Source organism: Puma concolor, chromosome A2 (genome assembly GCF_028749965.1).
Source record: "Puma concolor isolate L17-30 chromosome A2, mPumCon1.1.hap2, whole genome shotgun sequence".
Taxonomy (NCBI): Eukaryota; Metazoa; Chordata; class Mammalia; order Carnivora; family Felidae; genus Puma; species Puma concolor.
This window is the reverse complement of record NC_141668.1, coordinates 19,246,184-19,268,311: the sequence shown is the minus strand read 5'-3', so window position 1 is coordinate 19,268,311 and position 22,128 is coordinate 19,246,184. Positions and strand designations below refer to the sequence as shown.

At 41.8% G+C, this 22,128-nt stretch overlaps 1 protein-coding gene across 9 annotated transcripts in view; it reads left to right on the top strand.

The window, feature by feature from the left end:
• Positions 1-22,128, top strand: part of CALD1 (caldesmon 1) — a 190,335-nt gene that overhangs the window by 94,837 nt on the left and 73,370 nt on the right. Inside the window, exon 4 of one of the 9 annotated variants that reach the window (XM_086689637.1) lies at positions 18,950-19,163. The exons of the other annotated variants lie outside the window; for them this stretch is intronic. Coding sequence (XP_086545763.1) covers positions 19,111-19,163 — 53 coding nt within the window. The 5' untranslated portion in view covers positions 18,950-19,110. The remainder of the gene's footprint in view (positions 1-18,949; positions 19,164-22,128) is intronic. 9 annotated transcript variants of the gene reach the window in all.

Sequence of the window (22,128 nt, the reverse complement as noted above, 5' to 3'; positions counted from 1 at the left end):
TCACCTGTAGCCATGTGGTTAATTTTCCAAATCATCAACGATGTCTTTTATTTAAGACATTACATATGTAAAACATAACTCAGAATTTTACCTGAAGGGTTCAGTTGAGCAAAAATAGTTCTCAAGTGGGAAAGAGTACCAGCCAAATTTCTCATCTAGTGTTAGAAAGAAAGAACCATCATTTGTTTAGCATCAACCAAGGGCCAGATTAGGTGGTATACTTTATAGACCTTATGTAATTTAATTATCAAAACAACGCTGTGTCCTTATTTAGGCTGTTCAGGCTGCTATACCAGAATACCATAGATTGGGTGGCTTTTAAACAACAGGAGCATTTCTAGAGGCTGGGAAGTCCAAGATCAAGGTGCCATCAGAATCCATACCTGTGAGGTTCTGCTTCCTGGTTCATTGACAACTGCCTTCTTGCTGTGTCCTAACATGGTGGGAGGGGCAGCTGTGTTCTCTGGAGTCTCTTTTATAAAGGGCACTTATCCCGTTCATCAGGGTGCCATCCTCATGACCTAATCACCTCTGCAAATCCCCAACTCCAAATACCATCACAATGGGTGTTAGGTTGCAACATCTGAGTGCAGAGGAGGGCAGCAAAGATTCAGTCTATAGCAGACCTGGATATTGTTACCCCTGTTTTATAGCTGAGGAATCTATAGGACTGAAAGGTTAAGTAACATATCCAACTTCACATAGCTAGGGAGTGCAGTCCAGTTCTGCCTGCCCCAGATCTCAAAACCTTTCTATTGCAACAGATTGATCAATGGAATTTTTCATGTTTCAGCTGGTTGTCTTGGCTAAAATTCCATCATCTCCACAATGCCAAAATAACTCCCTAAGATGGGGAAAAATCATTCAAAGAAACAGACTGAATAAGGCTATTGGGCCTAATTGGACTGTTCTTTATGCTTATTCAGGTAAATTGCTTACATGTGTAGACACAGTCATTGTTTTGTTTGCCTTCTAAAACTCTCCTGTGTTATTCCCATTTCACAGAAAAATAGAAACAGAGAAGATCAAGTTTTCCCCCGCAAGCCAAAAAAGGATGTTGGCATAACTGCTCTTGACTTTTCTTTGGATTTTTCTCAATAAGACTATATTCACCATTAGGACAGGGACTTAGTCACATCATCACTCATAAAAGCTTACGGCTGTCACTGACCTTATAGATAATCTTCTTCAGTGGAATGTTACTTTTTCACTTTTGGACCACACACTACTTTGAGTCTCTGATGAAAGCCATAGACCCTCCTCCAAGAAAAATGCACATATGCACCCTCAAAACTTGGCACTATTTTCAGTGGCGTCATGGACCTCCATCCACAGACCTCTGGGGGGCCGATGAAACTTGGGCCAAGAATCCCTCATCTAATGAAATTTAAAAGCTTCATTTTACATATGAAGAAACTTAAGTCTTGGGATGCTGACCTCCTCAAGATCACCCAGCTAAGCTGAGGTAGAGCCTTCTTGCACTGTGTATTTATTCATCTCCCTGAATAAATGGAGCTGTCAGTAACAAATGCCCCAGCTATTGATTAGGACAATTGAGATTACTTCTGGGGAAATATATATACTAGAATGTATTGCACGTAGAGTGTGATTTTTTTTTTATTTGAAAACAATTTATTGATAATATTTGTAAAGGAGATTATTTCAGATTACTTCATGGGAAGTAAAAGGAAAAGCAAAGAAAGATAAGTGGATAGGCAGAATGAAAATGATTAATTGTTAGGAACTGGGAATCCAATTTTGCCAAGTCAAGAAGGAAAAAAAAAAAAAAAAACTGGTGATTTTGCAAATAGAACCCCATCTGCCATCAATTTTCAAAGTCTTTTATTTGGCATGTTATCTTGGGAGCATTTCTTTAAACAAAGCTTAATTATGATACTAAGTTATTATGTAGGATTTCTTTATCCTTACTGGTTTCGTTTAGCAGTGCAAACTCATCAAAGGATTTTTCTCACTAAGTATGTGAAAGAACTGATTTGATTCCTTAAAGATTTTGTGTTTCATCTTTATCACTACTATTTGTTGAGAGGATAGGACACACTGGAGGGGGACACAGATATAATGCCTTTCAGAGTGCAGGATCCTTCAGACTTGGGTTTGAATCCCAGCAGGGTTACCAAGGATAACCCTTAGCCTCTCTAAGCCCATTTTCTCATCAGGAAAATGGCCATCATAAAAGCTCATAAGGTTTCATGTAGATTAGAAAGCACTAGATGGATAGATGACAGATAGATAGATGATATGTAGGTAGGTAGGTAGGTAGAAAGGAAAGAAGGAAGGAAAGGAAAGGAAAGGAAAGGAAAGGAAAGGAAAGGAAAGGAAAGGAAAGGAGGAAGGAAGGAAGGAAGGAAGGAAGGAGGAAGGGGGAATGGAAGAAAGAAATGAAATGAATATTTGACTAGTGCTCAGTAAATGATACTTGTTGTTACTGTATTTTGGGCTGGCTAGAAGACATGGTAAGGAAGAAGCTATCAGGAAAGCCCTTTCCGGGTCAGGTCCCCAAGAATCACTGAATATATGCACAGCCCCCATGTCTTCAGACAGTTTGGTCTAATCTCGACTATTTCAAATCTGTTTTAGCAGCCTGCCTTGACAGTGATAGGAGAAGTATGGATATGATGTCTCCATGCTAAAAAGAAAATCTGCCTTCTTATTTCTAAGAGTCATTTTCCCTACTGGTCTTTATCTCAATCAGTTATATATCTAATATTCAATTAATCATATATTTTACATAGTTTTCTTTTGCCTTGTGGAATTATCATTTCTTTTTTTCATATTACATAATTATGGTTTCTGTACCACTAACACAGTAATCAAAAGCCTCTCAACCATATATATAAATACTGTACCAATAATATAAAGAAATTGGGTACTCATTTTTCACAAAATAATTTTTAATCATTTTATTCTAAATTCATGATTTTTATTATGAAATAGCTGATACATGCAAAATGATACTATTAAGGCATACAGAAGTTGTAAATCATTGTAATGCATATATCATAAAGTTATCATTGAGCTTTAAGATCTAGAAAATTTCCAATACCATTGAAATTTTAAATTGACCTCTCCAGTCCCACCCCCTCGCCTCTCCAACAGAAGTAACTAGTATCCTGAATAATTCATTTATTTTTAAATAAAATTCTAAATAAGATAACATGAATTAGGTGATAGTTTTTCCAGACCTGTGATCCAGGGAATTCTAAAGATTCTCTCCAAACTCTGTTGAAAATGTTAGTGAGAGTCCATTATTGCCTGAGAGTGCCTTTCTAAACACACAGGTCCGAAGGAGTCCTTCTGCTGTCTAAGGCTGGGAACCTTGGAGGAGAATTACAAACCAAGAATTCTCTACAAACAAAGAATTTTCATCAAAATCAAATAAAAATGTAACAAAGGCCATCAAATATGTATGTTGAATCTATAGATTCTGCCCATTAGTTTTTCTCACTGACCAGCCAGATGTAAGAGATCTATATTTGTAGCCTTCATTTGGCCGGGTGGAGTGATGGACAGGAATCCTTACAGACTATTCCTAATTCTTAGTCAAGGGAAATCTATTGCTTTGAAGTCTTCAAGGGAAGTTCTTGACCTTTATTATCCCCAAAGTCCTTAGCAGTATTATAAGAAAGTACCACTGCAATGGAAACATGAGCATGTTGGAATGATGTCGTAGTGGCTGTCTGTATAAGTGGATTCTCATTCATCATGAATGACGTTAAAGAGGAATAATGAGCATGTTTTGTAAATAGAATCAGTTCTTTTCACTAGTGTGCTACCTAGTAAGCAGTGTTCATCAGCAGTTTTGTAAGAATGTAATTTTTTAAGAACTTTGGAAACATTCACTTACTTTTAAAAGCTTAATTTGCTAATTATAAATCATCTTTATGTATACAATTGTTAAACAAGTTTCTGATGTTTTCTTAGCCTGGCAGAAGTGGCCAGTTTTGAACATACTTTCAAAACTAAATTTCTTTTAAAATATCCCATAATTTGGGGCGCCTGGGTGGCTCAGTCGGTTGGGCTTCCGACTTTGGCTCGGGTCATGATCTCATGGTCCGTGGGTTTGAGCCCTGCATTGGGCTCTGTGCTGACAGCTCGGAGCCTGGAGCCTGCTTCGGATTCTGTGTCTCCCTCTCTCTGACCCTCCCCCATTCATGCTCTGTCTCTCTCTCTGTCTCAAAAATAAATAAACGTTAAAAAAAAAAAATTTTTTTTTAAATAAAATATCCCATAATTTGTATTGGCCTCTCTTCCAGTTAGTCTAGATTGGTGAGATCTGACATTGCATTTGAGACTAGTACCAATTGACCAAGTTAAAATGTGAGAGTTTATTTTCCATTTTAATAACTCCCTACATCGCATACAGTTCCTTTGCTGGAATAAAAATCTTGGTAAAGTACACATCAACCACTATAAATAGCAGCCATAAGCCTGTACATTCAGGAGAGTCTCCAGAGAGTGTATTTTAAACTGCACATTGTTTAGAATAGGAAATTCTTCCAATGTTCATATTTTCCATTGTGGGTGACATGGACTATCCCATATCACATCTTCACTAGCTTCCATTTTCCTGTACCATTTAGGAATCCAGCTGATAAGTTGCCAGAAGATTACTCAATATGTGCTTTTTATTTGCCTAAGGCTAACCTGGGTCTTATTGTCCGGTGGGAATTTTGCATAACGAGGGGCTCTGCAAATGAAAGCTTGATAACTCTCTGCACCGGCACCAGCAACTAGATAATGAAAGGGTCCTTTCTTTCTGGAGCTAGTCCCTGGACTCTACCTACTCAGAATAACAGCAGTCACCCATTTTTTATTCCCACGGAAAACCTTGCACTGTTGGCAGGTCTAGTCAAGAGACTAGCAGGGAAAATAAATGGGCAGGAAGTGAATAGATGAGCGAGCAGGATGAGATGATGGGTTATTGTGCTGGTTCAAAGACATGAAGCCTCAGCAGGTACGATTACACTGCATCTTCCCCAAGGCACTGTTGGCAACTCTAGTAGATGTAGACCTCTGCCCACTCCTTCCTTGAACAGTCCTTCTGTTTCTCTAATCAACTGTTGTGTAAATCTTGATTTTTCAGTGGGGCCCATTTGAGGGACCTAATATTCACCCACCATTTCTTCTCCCTTGATGAACGAGATGAGAAACTACCATTGAGGAGCCTTGGTATATAGCAGGAGTTGATATCTGATGCCCTTCCTTCCTGTTACTCCCCTTTTAAGAGCCTATAACTCTTCCTACCCAACCATGAAAGCCAAAAATCTGTCTGTTTTCTGAGCCAGCACCCTCAGAGTATATCCTGGCTACCCAGGGAGTATCATTGCTACAGAAGTTCCGTGGGGTTACAAACTGAACAGAATGAAATTTTGTAAAACTCGGGACTGAAGCAGGATGGAAATTCCTAATGCTTTCATCTCTAAGTGCATCACATCACAGGAACATGATTATAAGTTCTGTCTCATTGTGGCATTTGTCAGAGCTGTGACAGCTGAACCAAGGCTCGGGGGGCGGTGGCGGGCGGGGGGGGGGGGAGTGTCCCCTGCAGAAAGGAGCTGGTTTTCCATGAGAACTCTGCCTGAGTGCAGAAGTACTGCTAAGAGACATATTCTGGTATCCCATTGGGTTATATGGTCAGAAATTAAGACTCTCTCTCCTACATTCTCTGAAAAGAGTTTGAAAAGCCAAATCATTGAACCCAGACTTGCTAACATTTCCAGGAGCCCACAGTCCGTGGCTAGGTCAAATCTGGAAACTATGTCATTTATTACAATTCTGGTGCTTTTTCTTCTGCATTTTGCTGTGCCCAGCCCATATAACTGCCTCTGACTACAAAAATACCTTTTAGATCAAGGATAAAAGAGGACACACTGGATAAAAGTTGAGCAGATCTGGACCTCCTCATCTGTCAAATAGAACTAACACTCCTCAGGGTGGCTGAGAAAATTAAATGAGATATTATCAGATACCACATGCAAAGAAAGGGTGATTCACATGACATGTTTATTATGTAGAGGTGCCTGCATGATTAATTAAGTCAATTCACTTCTGTTTTACTTTATGTGGGGTTGCAAGTTTCATGCTGGTCACACACTGGGTTCCAAAGAAATTTTCATACTCCGTACGCAGCTATCTTACGTGATCTGACAGGCCCTCAGGCTTTCTAGGCTTCCAAAAAATCAGGCACAGAGAAAATGCTGTAAAAGGTTACCTGTCACTTTCCCTAGAGCCTTTCCCCCTTGGAGACGGCTTATGGCCTCAACTGCAGTTTAGAAAAAAAAAAAAAGCAAAGCCATTTTATCTTCCTTTCCCTGAGTATGTGAATTAAGGAGACAATTCCAAAGATTTAAAATGATGGCTTTATCCCAATCAAAATAAAACTGTGCTGTCAGTCACTTACTTGGGTGGTTTTGCATGTAAGTTAGCAAAGATCTTCAGACTCAGCGGGATTCTGTCATCTTCCACACCAGTATCCTCTCCCCAACTGGTGAACTCATACGCAGCTAGAAGGCCCAGCTCAACTCTCATCCTCTGGAAAACATCTTCCAAGAGGCCCCCTGTCAAAGTGACCTCCCACCTTGAGTTTCCCATGGCTCTTTCAATGTATGTGAATTATTATATTACTATTCATATTAATTAGTTGTATTAATTATTACCATTTTATATGCTATTTTATATTACTATTTGTATTAATTATTACCATTTTATGTTACTATTTTATCTTATTTGTTCATGTGTCTGCTTAACCCACCAAATTAAGAGCAACTCTAGATTAAAAACTACACCTTACCTACTTTTATTTCCCCAAAGACCAGTACACAATGTTGAATAAACGAATAATGAATAAACAGCTACTTCAATTCATATGTATGTACCAAGGTAGATTTTGCTCAGTTCACTAAGATATTTATAGGGAGGCGGAAATGTTAGTGACCTTCATGGTGTTCTCCAAATACTGACACCACCCATATCTTCCTTGGGCCTCCCTCACTACCTTGCTGAGCCCCTGGACTTTTGACTCCCTATCTTTTTCCCTAGAGATACAAAAAAAAAAAAAAAAAAAACTCATGTATTTCTCTAGTTATTAAGGATACTTGTACTTCTGTCTCCTATAATTTTGATCATTATGCTTAAGTTGTATCATGGAGCCAAATGACAATATGCTAAGAATCAAGTCCCTTTATGGTGTCTTTAATACTCAAACTCCTAATAATGCTTGCAACTAACATTTGCATTGTAAGACCTGGTAATTATCAAATTACTGGGTTTATACCAAACCCTAAAGAGTGCAGCAGTGAACAAACTATATGATCAAAAACTTCTCTTATGAAAGACCAAGTCTGGGGGCGCCTGGGTGGCGCAGTCGGTTAAGCGTCCGACTTCAGCCAGGTCACGATCTCGCGGTCCGTGAGTTCGAGCCCCGCGTCGGGCTCTGGGCTGATGGCTCAGAGCCTGGAGCCTGTTTCCGATTCTGTGTCTCCCTCTCTCTCTGCCCCTCCCCCGTTCATGCTCTGTCTCTCTCTGTCCCAAAAATAAATAAACGTTGAAAAAAAAAAAAAAATGAAAGACCAAGTCTGTTGTCCAGAGGAGTGAACTTCTTCAGTTAATCCAGGAGAATAGGCAGAAGTAGGTGAGGGGTAGAGCCAACCTCAGGCTAGCATTTGTCAACACTCCTTTTGAAATAAAGAGTGTTATACAAGGTGAGTCTCAAGTTTAGATTCTAAATAGTGGATTGTTTTCTAGTATTGGGAGGTAGTGATGAACCAAGAAAAAAAGAAGAAGACATATATTAGAATCCATTTAACCAAGATATGTGGGGTTAGTTTTATTTTCAGTGAAGTGGGGCCTTTTTTATGTTTTTATAAATACATACACCTTAAAAAGTATGATTTTAGAAGGAGGAGGAGGAGGACTTATAAATAACCATTAGTAAAAACTCTAGATTAAGATTCAGATTAATTCAGTAAACATTGACTATGATACAACACATTCTACAGTAGGCATCAAGTTTCTTGATTATAAAAGTAGGCCCTTTGGTTAATTCGTTCACATAAAATTTGTAATTAATAAAATCAATGAACTGGAATACCAGAAGTACTGGAAGTACTGTAGAATAGCCTCAAAATTGTAACTTTTAATTTTTTTAATGTTTATTTATATTTGAGAGAGAGACAGAGACAGAGTGCGAGCTGGGGAGGGGCAGAGAGAGAGGGAGACACAGAATCCAAAGCAGGCTCCAGGCTCTGAGCTGTCAGCATAGAGCCTGACAGGGGGCTCCAACTCATGAACCATGAGATCATGACCTGAGCCAAAGTCGGACGCTTAACCGACTGAGCCACCCACGGACCCCATGTATCTTTTAATTTTTAATTTAATTTCTAATTCTTACATCCACTGAGAAAGAGTCAGAAGGCAAGTTAGTTTAACGTTATCCTAAAAAGACACTGAATTCTAAAATACGTCGGAGAATCTCAGATTACATCAGCACTCTACCCTCCAATGTGTTTTAGAAAGCTGGATGCAGGGGCGCCTGAGTGGCTCAGTCAGTTAAGTGTCCCTTGATTTCAGCTCAGGTCATGATTTCACAGGTTTGTGAGATCAAGTCCTGCATCGGGCTCTGCACTGACAGCACAGAGCCTGCTTGGAATCCTCTCTCTCCCTCTCTCTCTGTCCCTCCTCCACTCATGAATATGAGTGTACACACACTCCCTCTCAAAATAAATAAATGAAACATTTTTAAAAAGCTGGATGCATATTCCAGATCATTGGATCTCAAATTTAAAACGTCCACTATTTTTTGTATAACAGTATTATCTATTTTCTTTGTTGTCTTCATGAGGTCTTAAGATTAAAAAGCTTTCCAGACGGATTTTGGCTTTTAAATGAGAAAAATGGATATGATTTTTTTTAATTAAAGGTTTTCACTGAAACACTTGCCTGCTTCTAGTCTATAAATTAATGAATTTAAAAAAAAAAGAGCTCTATTTGCTTTTCCTGCCTTGATCCTAATGATAGCTTGATTTCATTTTTTCAATAACTTCAAAGCAAAGTAACATGTTAAAGCTGAAAAGCTTGCACTTAGTCTATTTCTAATCTCCTGTGTCAAGCTGCCACCATAAAGGCATCCAAAAATTCTACAAAAGAACATTTATAATAAATTCAATGAATTCAACAGGCATAAGTGTTTAATTACGTTAGGTCTCCCAGGTGCAAGCAAGTGTAGCAACTGTAATCTATTGTCTTGGTCATTCGGGGCTGCTCTAACAGAACACCATAGACCGGATGGCTTAAACCAGCAAACATTCATTTCTTGCAGTTCTGGAGGCTGGGAAGTCCAAATACCAAGGTGCTGGCAGATCCAGTATCTAGTGAGGGCCCGCTTCCTAATTTGCAGTTGGCCATTTTCTTGTTGTATCCTCACTTATTGAAGAGAGAGATAGAAAAAGCAATCTCTCTTGTGTCTCTTCTTATAAAGGCACTAACCCCACTCATGAAGACTTCACCTCCATGACCTTCAATTGCCTCCCCAAAGCCCCACCTCCTAATACCATCACATTGGGGGTTAGGATTTCAACAAACGAATTTTTCAGGGACACGAATATTCACTCCAACTCATCTATGTATCCAAATGAGGACTTTGAATCTCAGGGTTCATTCAGTCTTGTGACATGAAAAGCATTCTCTCCACTGAGGGAGGTGTTTCTCAGGTCCTCTCTTGGCTTGGGTAAAGTACTCCTCATGACGATTTCACCTCCCTTTGCTCTGACTTCGTTACCCATGAAGCAGTCTCTGGTGACTGGGAGGCTTCCTGACATCATGGCTTGGAGAATGGTGGGAATTTGAGAGCTCTCCGGGCACTGAAGAGGGAGGTCATCCGTTCTCTTAATTAACTGGCATTAATTAGCATTCTGATGTCCATGTGAGTGTCTTGTGAGTCTGGAAGCCCTCAGTCTTCCTGAGACCTGTCAACTTGAAGAACTCCCAAAACCCAGTTGCTGGTGCAGCAAAGCTTCTAGATCCTGTACTGCACTGAATATCTCAAAAAAAAAAGACCACTCTGGAGAAGCCTCTAGGAGGACCAGCCCACAGGACTTATTGATGTAGCATCTCTATTCCATTGTTGTCCCTCTCTAACCCAGAGAGAGAAAAGCAAGCACTTGTTGAGTATCTGCTGTATGTTTGAGGCTGTATCAGGTGCCAGCAAGGTATTATGAAATATCCCTGCCCACAAAAAGATTATAATTTATTTGGTGAGAAAAGATCCCTGCCCACAAAAGATTATTTGGTGAACAGTGAATAAATAAGCCTCTGTGTGTACATCCATCTATTTCTATCTATAGATCGGTATCATAATCATGTACTGGTTCGTGTGATCTGTTAATTACAAAATAGGACAGTACCTAACAAAGTGTCCTTCATATAATGTACATAGTAAACACTATACCCAGAGTATCCAAAACGCATGATGAACTATTTCTCTAGCAATAAGAACAAGTACATGCTTTACTCCAGGCCTAAACCACCACCCCCCGCCCCCGCAAAAAAATCTGGATTTGATTCCAGCTGTAAAAGCCACGTGTAAATTTAATATCCAGATGCAGAAAGTGGACACCAGCAAATAAATTTATGGTTGTGGAAATATTTGGATACTTTGAACAAGAGTGATACACACAGAATTATGTGGCTTATGAACTAACATGCTTCCTTTGAAGATTTGACCTTTTCTCTTAAACTAGAATCCTTAGAGTCCTCATGATAGTTTCTTAATTTCCTTCCAGTTCAGTTGTATCTATGGACAACAAATACTACATTCTAAAGCATATCACTATGGCCTAGATTCAATTTCCTTTGGGTAGAAATCATATCCTTCCTATACATACTTCTTTCCTAGAATTATAGGGGTATATGTAACTATTTTCACTGAGACCAGAACCAGGGTTTTATAGACGTGTACCAGCAACCATTCAGTCAAGCAATTGTTGTTAGAACCATATTTCCAAGCACTATTTCATTGTTTTTAAAGATGTGTTTCAACTTAACAGAAACCCATGGGGGAGGGGAAGGGGGAAAAAAAAAGGTTAGAGTGGGAGAGAGCCAAACCATAAGAGACTCTTAAAAACTGAGAACAAACTGAGGGTTGATGGGGGTGGGAGGGAGGGGAGGGTGGGTGATGGGTATTGAGGAGGGCACCTCTTGGGATGAGCACTGGGTGTTGTATGGAAACCAATTTGACAATAAATTTCATATATTGGAAAAAAAAATAAAATAAAGATGTGTTTCAAGCTGGAGGGCAGAGGGGGAGTTGGAGGCATGATCCCCTTAAGATAGAAACTTTTCTCTCCTGGGGCGCCTGGGTGGCGCAGTCGGTTAAGCGTCCGACTTCAGCCAGGTCACGATCTCGCGGTCCATGAGTTCGAGCCCCGTGTTGGGCTCTGGGCTCATGGCTCGGAGCCTGGAGCCTGTTTCCGATTCTGTGTCTCCCTCTCTCTCTGCCCCACCCCATTCATGCTCTGTCTCTCTCTGTCCCAAAAATAAATAAAAAACGTTGAAAAAAAAAAAAAAAGAAACTTTTCTCTCCAGGAGAAAAGAATAGTCTAGCTGGTTAAAAAACCCAGACTTTAAAAAAAAAAGAAAAAGAGCTTAGAGAGCAGATCTAAATAATTGTTGCAAAAGAGTTTAAACAGAAATAGGGAGCCTCACAACAAGTTAGCCAGAGGGGCTGACTCATACATGACAACATAATTCTCTCAAATGCATGCAAACAAGAGTAGGCTCAAATAGTCTCCTCTTTCCTCCTGAGATGGCAAAGTACAAAGAAAGAAAGTCACGTGCAGGAAGACTTTATAGAGGTGGGGCTAGACACTGGTTCTTAAAGAATCACTAGAATTCAGGGAAGCAGAGGGAATTTTAAAAGACATTCTAGGCAAAAGAGAAGGAAGAGCTTTGTTGGGTAAAAGCAGAAAACTTCAGGAAATATCAGGCAAATGGTGGCAAATGCTAATCATCTTTTCACGGAACAAAAGTTCCCTTTATGATAAATGTTAAGGTGCATTGCACTGATTGGATATGTATGTGAAGTTGCCAGTGGGGATACAACCAGGGGTCAGGATATGCTTAAGGGAAAGAGTCAGCAATGGAATGCTGGGACTCAAGGACTGGCCTTGGGAAGGAGAGAATGCCCTCCTTTTAACTGAGTTGTAGTATCATGCCCTCCTTTTAACTGAGTCGTGGTTTAGACACAGATTCCAGAAAGTAGCTACTTCTAGGTGGAAAGGGACAGAATGCTATTCTCAAAAAGCACTCAGGGGTGCTAAGTTACTTTGAAGATTTTATTTCTAAGGGGGATGGTGAGCACATAGAATTTTCCTTATTCCTTTCAGTTTGTTGAAAAGATTTCAGAATAAAACATAATTTTAAAAAGGTACAGAGCGCTTATAGCTGTTACCCATGTATCTTCAATCGTAATCTGCCTATGGGTGTCAGTAGGATCACATTACTAATGATAAAATTTTTTTAAATTTTTTTAAAGTTTTTACTTATTTTGAGAGAGAGAGAGAGCATGAGCAGGAGAGGGGCAGAGAGGGAGAGAGAGAATCCCAAGCCGGCTCTGTGCCGTCAGTGCAGAGCCCCATGTGGGGCTCGAACCCATGGATTGTGAGATCATGACCTGAGCCAAAATCAAGAGTCAGATGCTTAATCAACTGAGCCACCCAGGCACCCCACTAATGATATAATTCTTAATGCTACCTGCTTGTGCAGGATGACCACTCCACCACCAATTAAAAAAAAAAAAAAGTCCTCTCTGATTGTTTCTGGACATCTGTCTCACATAAGCTCACGAATGGTATACTCATCCACCCTGTGCAACCTCCCATGACTCCTTGCTGGCAGGCCCCTATCTCAGTGAGGCCCTGGACCCCACTCTGCATGAAGGCATTTGCAGAGGACCCTCCACTGCCACTGCCCTGGGGCCCGCCCTGAGACCCTGGGCCTCTGTGTCAAAGGCACCGTCTGGTGTCCTTATGCTCCAAACTTCAAGGTACCAAAGTGGCCTTGTATTCCTTTCAGTCCTCCAGAATTCTAGAACCATGCTGTGCTCTGGACAGAAGTAGGGATGCTGGCCCTATCCTCTGCTCTGTTACCCTTTGTCACTCAGGCACCAAAGCTTGGCCTAGACTCAGCAAACACCTTGTGGAAACAGTTTCAGCTTCCCTGCAGTCCACCTTTCCTCAGGGCACAGACCTGGGGCATTAGGGTTGGGTTCAGGCAACCCTATGTGATAGCAAACAACTCCCCAGACCTCCCTGCGATTCTCCCCCACCCAGACCCTCTTTACCACTCAGTCATACCCAGATGCATCTCAATTCCAGTGGTGGGCACCATGAAACTTAAGGCCAGGCCACCATTCACATCACTTATCCTTCCATCTTGACTCAACTACAGAAAAAAAATAAATCCACTTGGTCAAAGTAGTTATTTGCTCATTATGAAGCCACGTGCACGAATTCATTTATGCGGCACATATTACAGAAGCCCTGCTCTCTGCCAAGCACTGTGATAACTGGAACAAGGGCAGAGTCAAAACGATGGTTGGGCACAGTACTTCTCAAGGAGCTCACAGCCTAGCAAGGGGAGAAAGAAATCTAGAAACCCACCGTTAGTGCAATCTAGAACCTTGAACTTCATGTTGCCTCAAATAGATAGACTTCCCAGGTACTGAAATTCAGGGAGGTGCTCTTTGAAAGATCTTTTTCTCCCTTCTTGAAATCAGGTTATGTGTTCCTCATTTACTAAGACCTTCAACAAGAAAAATACAATACAGAATGTCCTGAAATAGTTGAAAAATGGGCCTCTGAAAACAGTATGAAGCTTTCTATGTTAAGGTCAAATAATAACAACAAAACTAGCTTTACAATAAATGCTGGATATAGACTGACAAAGCAACAGATCTGGAGAGGAAGAAAAACAATCCTGGATTTAGCACAGAAATGAATGAACGATCTGTGTAAGAGATGCTATTATCAATGTGAAAACGATGTTCAAGACGTGTTAACAGGAACGTGGCAGGCAGCACTGGGCCTTCATCCAGGCACATTCAGACTTGGTCAAGCCTTTATTATGTCCAATTTTGGTTTCCCGCTTGAAGAGTTGTTATGTTTCAGGCTGATATTAAAAGAATGGAAAATAGGCACTGGCACATAGCCTAGAAAAGATGAGGCTAAAGCATGATTTAGTACCTGTGGCCCTGATAGAGATAAGTGGGTTTCTATTTTGGCAACAGGAAGTACAGTTCAGTAACAGAATAAATTGAGCATAAGTGTGATTAAATACTGGGGCCTTGATCACAGGATGCCATCTTTGAAGCATAGTACTTTAGCCCCACTGCCTTCAGAGTGTCGTTCACTTTCTATCTTGTATCACAGTGTTTGTATACATACCTTACCTCCCTCTGAGTCTGACCTCCTCATCTTTGGATCCCCCACAGCATTTCCCTGGGTGACTGGCTTGTAGTAAAAATTGACATAGTGTTAAGTGAGAAGGGGCGAGGCAGGAACATGTTGGGACAAAACTACATGGCTGCCATTGTGAGAGATAAGAGAATGTAACACACACGATACTGTACAAGCCTACGGACAGATCACACCAAGAATAGTTCAGAGAATTGTGTCAGCAAAGGCCACAAGGATACCAGTTAAGGACAGTGAGTTGCACGGGAAGGGTAGGGTGAGGGTAAAGGATGACTTTCCAGAACAGTCCATTCATTCCTCCACCCCCACCCAGCCCACCATGGATCCCTAGAGGAAAACACAGCAGGAACTAGGAAGACATTAGCAAAGATGCAGTAAGACAGGAGAATCAAGGAAAAGGCATTACTGGAAGGTAGAAAGAAGAATAAAGAGAGAAGAGGAGTCTGTAATTTCTGTGATGGGACATGGATAAAGGGAGGAGTATTTCATGGGAAGTTTTCTTAGGAGGACCCATTAAAATGCAAGATCACAGGACAATGCAAAGCAATACCGTTCAAGTGAACATGTTCGATGCCATGAGAGTAGTGAGATGCCATCAGCTGTGGAGGGAAGAATACAAGGGGCCCATGGAAAGAAGGAAATAGGATCTGCCTGCTGATATGTAGTTAACCCCTTCACTTCCATTCCTATCCAACATACCCCACCCCATTTTTCTTTTTTGAGACAGTGAGAGAGAGGGAAAGGGGCAGAGAGTGAGAATCTCAAACAGCCTGTCAGCTGTCAGCACAGAGCCCAACACAGGCCTTGAACTCATGAACCCATGAGATCATGACCTGAGCCGAAATCAAGAGTTGGATGCTTAATCAACTGCACAACCCAGGAACCCCATTCCTATCAACCCCTTGATAAGCAGCCATCTAGGCAAGATATTTTGCCTCATTCTAAGAGTATAGAGTCTAGGAATTTCTTTATAAGAGAGTATTTTTCAAGAGGCTTTTTAAAAATCCCTTTTAAATTATTGAACTGTTGTCTCTTAAGGGAGTAGATTTCTTTGGGGTTTGAGTTTCTGTAGGAAATAAGTGGCTGTGTGTGTGTGTGTGTGTGTGTGTGTCTGTGTGTGTGTGTGTGTCTGTGTCTGTGTGTGTGTGTCTAAAGTGCATTAGGGCAGGACACAGGCACTTCCCACATACCTCACTTTTCCCTAGGGAATTGTTCCAAGGTAGAAGCTGTTCTCAAACAACCATTGCAGACTGTAAAGTCTGGAACAGATCATGTGGTCCAGTCTCCTACCTCCATGAAGTTAAGTTATTTTTTTAAATCATATTTTATTAATAAAGGACCACCCTGTGGTAGGAGCTATTCCTTTCTATTGCACTGACCTCCCTCAAACCTTTGATAAAAAATTAAATAAAGTATCCAGAAAAGGAGGATGCTATGAGTAATTTGAGACTAGCCCAGACTTCCATTTTCCTTAGTAACATAGCCCTGAAATGTCACATGTGTGACACCCACTGTCTTGCTGACATATGCATGACTGCCTCCATCCTTTGTGGTGCCGGTGAATGATCATTAATCCAGTTCTCAGAGACCAGTTCTGGAAGCAGGGCTCTCAGTACCCATGTCTGTGCTACACAGTGAGAGCACATTAGCCTTTGGTGTGTTCTTCCTAATTCCTCTCATCTTGCCTCTGCAGCCCCAGCTAGCCAGACCCCCAGAGGGCTGCCTGGAAATTGTTGTCTACTCCAGCCTTGCCCTCAGCTCACGATTCACTTCTCTCCCTGCCTGTCAAATGCATCCAGACTCCCTTTCGTTGGCCCTTGTGCTGTTCCTATTTCCCACCGGTATCTGACCCAGGTCCAAAACTCCCTTCTCTCTTCACTATTGCTGTGTCGGTACACTACTAAGTAGCACAAGTTGGGACACCTGCTAGTTGTACTATCACAGGCTAAAGACAGACAGCTACTCCCAAATACATTTCATTAGTAACAAGGTGCCAACAAAGAGTGTGAATGATTTACCTATTATCTTTAGGGCTAGGAAAAGAGCTTGGTGGATATCCTTTATACAGCTCACCACTAGCATACTTTTAGTACATGAATGTCAGCGTGTTAGTGGAAGATTACCAAATTCTTGCTCTCCCCCATGGAAGGTAAGGTGCACGTGCGCACACCTCTGTGTGTGTGTGTGTGTGTGTGTGTGTGTGTGTGTGTGTGATGAAAGAGATAAAGAGAGAGAGATAAGACTGATCTGGAAAAATAACAGAATTTTTTCCAAGCTACTCCATTTTATGAGCTCGTTCCAAATATAGCCAAACTATGCTTGCCACCTTAAGATTGGAGTGTATTGGGAGGAAGGGGAAATCAGGAGCTGAAATGAATTCCCAAGGTCAAATGAGGCCCATAAGCAAATGTATTTATTAATTATCTATCACTGCTCTAACAAATAACGACAAGCTCAGTGACTTCAAATAGCACACGCTGATTATCTACCATGCTAAAGCTTCCAAGTCCCAACACACGTTCAAGGGGCCAAAATCGAGGTGCGGGCGGGGCGTCATCCTTCTGGAGGCTCTAGGGGAGAACCCATTTCCTTGCCTTGCTGGCTTCTAGAGGCCGCCCTCAATCTTGGCCTCTTGGCCCCCTTCCTCCCATCCTCAGTGCCAGCAATGTCACATCTCTCTGGCCATTCCACTGTAGTCACCTCTCTCTCTGACCACAGCCAGAGAGGGCTCTCCAACTTCAAAGACCCATACAATTAGATTGAACACACATCTGGAGAATCCAGGATCATCTCCCTATATCAATGCCTGTAACTTAATTACAGCCACAAAGTTCCTTTTGCATATTGCACATATTCATAAATTATAGAGATTAGGACATGGATATCTTTGGGAGGAGTATCATTCTGCCCGCCACAGCAGAACACTGAGCTTGGTGAAGGGAAAAAAAATCAATGTGCAAAATTTGGTAGAAAGGAGCATAGCAAAATGCCCCGATACATGTTTCTATCTCAGCTCTGGAGCCATAAACTCAAGCCAGGTCAGTGAGAATTCTGTTGAGGCAGACATAGCTCTATTTTTATGAGTGTCTCATGAATTTTATATAGTCAGCATATGTTGAGTGACAATATATATAATCAGAGAGATGTTTAAATGTGCATATGTCATGATATATGGAGATAGTTAACTTTGAAATTCATTAAACTGCATTTACTCTATAAACTCTGACTTTGATGACAGCATAGTATTTAAGCAGGAAAACAACCAAAATTTTCTAGTTGCTTGAAATGACAAGAGCATTTAACCTATCTGAATGAAACTTCTCTAAGTTGAGTACAAAGGTCAGTGATGTGGCTCTGCTCCCTGACACTGGCGAACTGTTCAAACGCTCTGTGCTTCTGCGCCCTTGTTTGTGACACAAAGCTGTAGCTCTCAAAAGATGTTTTTCGTTCTGTGAAGGGGGCTCTCAGTGTGTGGAGTTGATGGCTTCTCCTGCTATTTACCAAAAGACTCATCTCAACCTTCTGTTGTGAGAACTGAGTTGTTCTACTCATTTGACAGAAAGTCCTATGCATCCGCGTTCTGCAGCACCAATCTGATCTTTGCCTGTTAGAGATGAAGAAACGTATTCATAACTCAAGCCCAGAGGGAATGTCGTCTCCAGATAGAATCAACAACCACCCCCTCCTCAGGGACTGGAATTTGGTTGCTTCCCAAGCTGTTGCTGACCAGGCTTCCTTGCCTGGTTTGGCTGATGAGATCACCACACCAGAGTGCGATGGGTGCAGACCAGGCAGACTGTTGCAACATGTTCCTAGGCAGGCTGTTGCCCTCATTTTACCGAGGGGCGTGAGCGCCAAACACCCCGTATAACCCAGCAGATCACTGATAGAGCCGTCTCTCTTCCCTTTGCCTTTGGTTTGCATTTTTATATCATGCATCCATCTTTCCCTGGATAAAAGGGCTAAGAGGAGTTTCTCAGATTTGATTTCTCAGTGGGAACTGTTTGCTTTGGAAAGCACCTACACCAATGCTAATTGAGAACAGAGCTCAGAATGAGGGCCTGAGAACTGCACCCATGTGAACTTTTTGGTGGGCTGATTTCTGTTGATCTCTTCAGAGTGAGATTCGGCACGCAAGTGATCCCATGATCAACTGTTTTCCAAAAGGCTGAGCACATGGATCACTGTCTTTTCCTTTGACTAGTTCTCTACCTTGGAATAATTGTAATTAATCATATAAAGTCTTCATGAAAGCTACTGAGAATCCTGGCCCCCAGTACCCACTAATAACAGTCTGGAAATCTCGAAGCAATCTTCACCCTTTACAGTCTAAACAGGATGGGCCTCTATTAGAGAGATTACAGTAAAAAATAACAATCAGCTCTCTGATGATCCTATGCGGAGGGAAAGGGTGGGGAGGAGTAGATTTGGCTGAGGACAAGCCCAGACTTTCGTCACAGGGACAGACCAAAGTGTTAACACAAAGGGAGAACACCGGAGCATCCTGCACACTGCATTTCAGCCACAGAAAACATGGCACCTCCGGGGGCCCGGCCCACGCCCTGACTGCCAGTAGAGTCTCAGCACCTCCAGCAACCCGCCACCCCTTCCAGCTACAGACATGCTCGGGGGATCCGGATTGCAGGGAAGACGCAGCCTGGCCGCGCTCTCCCAGTGAGTGCTCACTTTGCCTCTTCGCTTTAAATTTTTCTTTTTTCTTTCTTTTTACAAAGGAATTGTTCTTATAAAAGAGAGAAGAGAAAAGAAAAAAATTAATTGTGGGAGAGGGAGGGGAGAGGAGAAATCAGGAGGCAAAGGGAGGCAGGCAGTGTGTAAATTTCAGACCTGTATGAAACTTTCTGGTCTAAACTTTGTGGCTGTTCGATCGGTTTTCCTCGTTTCCATTTCTATGGTGGTTTGTAGACCATTTGTGAGGGTTTTACCTAGGCACAGGGTTTCTCTACTGCAAATACTGATCCACAAAGTATTGTGTTTCTGAAGATCTGCTGTTAATTTAGACCTGAGCCCTTTGCTCAGAATGATCCATTTGCAGGAATCAGAGATCTTGGCTAAAGCACACATTGCCCAATCCTTAAAGTCAACAGCCCAAAGCCCTTAATATACTGACCATCTGACTGTGACCGAACAAGATTGAGAGCACATGCAATTGATCAGGGAATTGTTCAGATAACAGGCTCCAAGGTTTAGAATCATGAAACTGTGGAATGTTAAAGCTAGAAGGGGCCTCTAGGATTGTTTGCTGCGATGTTCTCATTCTATAGACAAGGAGACGAAACCCAGAGGGGTAACTCAACTTACCCAAAGCCAGACAACAGTCAGTAACGAAGCCAGTGCCTTTGTACTGCAGGCAAGAGCTCTTTTCACGCTGGTGTTTATGAGGTTTGGAAAACTTATTGGGTCTTGGGAAAAGGTACCACACGAGTAAGAATACCAAATGGCCTTTCAGTAAATCTTTCCCATTTTTGAGAGTTTTGGCACCGATTCAGCATGACAATTGTTGTTCCAGTTGTTCCAGCGTTTGTGCAACAGTTAATCAAATAAACAGAGGAACTCAATGGGGTCCCGAAAATGAGACCTACCTCCAGTACATTAGCAGATATCTTGGATCACCCTTTTCGATAAGTGCGATCTCTCAAGTGTGAGAGCTCAGAGGGGTTTTAGAGGTTATCTCCACAGGCCAGTGGTTATCAAACGAGTTGTTTTAGGTTTTTGTTTTGTTTTTGTTTTTGTTTTAAGCAAATTTAACGCTACAAGGAATTCTGTTAGGTACAAGAGATGTTCTTGTACCTAGGTAGTTTAGGACCTAGACCCCTCCCCTACTGCACTCCCAAATCACGCCCCATTGCTTACCTCCACTCCACTCCCTATCTCTTCTCCACCCCACGCCACTCTGCCCACTCCACCAAAACTTCCTTGGAATCCTAGATCTCCATGGAACAGTTCAGAAGCCACTGGTCTTTTTTAATGCCGTTATTTCAGAGGAAGACACTGAGGCACATAATAGTGAAGGGTCTGCCCAGTGTTACACAGCTGGTCAACAGGGCCTGGGATGCTGGAAAAAAGCCCAATCTGTGTGCATGCACACACACCAGTGTCCTGTGTCTCTCTCTCAACTCTCAGTTCTGAGTTGTCCGAGTTTTCCTGCTCTATCATGCCTATGGTTCTATCAATTTACTTCTCCATGTCTCTCTCACTCTTCACTCACTCTATCATTTCCTGAACCTCAACAGTTATTGCCTCTCACCTGGACAATTATCACTGCCTCCTATCTGGTCCTGGCCTCAGTCTCTCTCCCCTTTTCTCATCCTGTCCCTCCCCCCACCACCTTTGAGAAGGGGACCCACTCTCCTTAATGTGGCATTCAAAATTCTCTGTAATCTGCCTTCAGTATTCCTTTCCATTTCGACCTGTCCCTGCTGCAGCTGAATTGGATCACGCGCTGTTCCCCAAATGCATCATGCGCAGGCCACCTCCATGCCTTGGCTCACTCTGTCCCCTACACAGGAACACCCGCATGTACCTCGGTCACCTCATCTGGAATAAAGGCATTAAACAAGATCAATGGCTCCTGAACTATTCCATGGAAACCTGGGATTCCAGAGAAGTTTTGGAGTGGGTCGGCTGGGGCGGGGTGGAGTGGAGAAGGGATGGTAGTGGGGGGGGAGGAAGGCGGCCTACCACGTCTGCTTCGGACTTCCCTCCTGTCCTTCAAGGCCCCAGTCAAATTTTACCTTCCTCCGCAAACCTTCCTCAGTCCCTGTCTCTCTCTGCACTAATAAATTTTGTCCAGCCCTATGTTATTAGCCTCGTACTCAAGTTAGTAGTGGGCATGCCTGTGCTGTCTACAAGAGATGGCAATTCACATGCAGGCCAGAACTATTTTGAATCTTTGAATCTTCAGTTTCCAGCTTGGTGCTGATGCCAAAAAAAAAAAAAAAAGTTCTTTGAATTTCTTATTATTAGATAAACCGAACTCAGTTCATCCAGGTTCACACTTTTCACTGGAGTCATTTGAACATACGAAATTTCAGCACTTTTTGCTTTGGAAGAAGTATTAGGTTAAATGTCAAAACAGATGCCCAACAAAATGATTTCTAAATTCCTCCGCATTTGCATCAGATAATTTATCTGAGTTTCATTGCCTACAAAGCAAGATTGGCAGAATTTTTTTCTATGGGACACATTAAAATTCCTGAATGCCAGACCCTACACACAGCCATGTTATCTCCAGGCCAGGTGTGAATGGCCTTTCAGGTCTTTAGATTTCAAGGTGCTGTGTAATTTGTTTCTGGTAAGATTATTGAGAGATTCTGTCACTTGCAATCTGATATTTTCACCACTACTTTTCTCATCTCCCCAAAGCCCTCACTCATGAAGTCTCTTCCTTTAGTCAAAATTTCATGTTTCTTGTAAATATTCATGCTTTTAGTCCATTAAGAGTCATGTTTCTCATAAAGAAGTATGCTTTTATGTATCCTGACGATGAGAAAGTTTTGTTCTTGTGCCACATTCTGTAGCAAATGTGGAAGGGTACACAAAGTTTAAAACCGTGGAATCGAAGAAACATAGGGCATTATATAGGAAATGAGCTCTCACACTGTGCTGCCTCTCGCCTCCC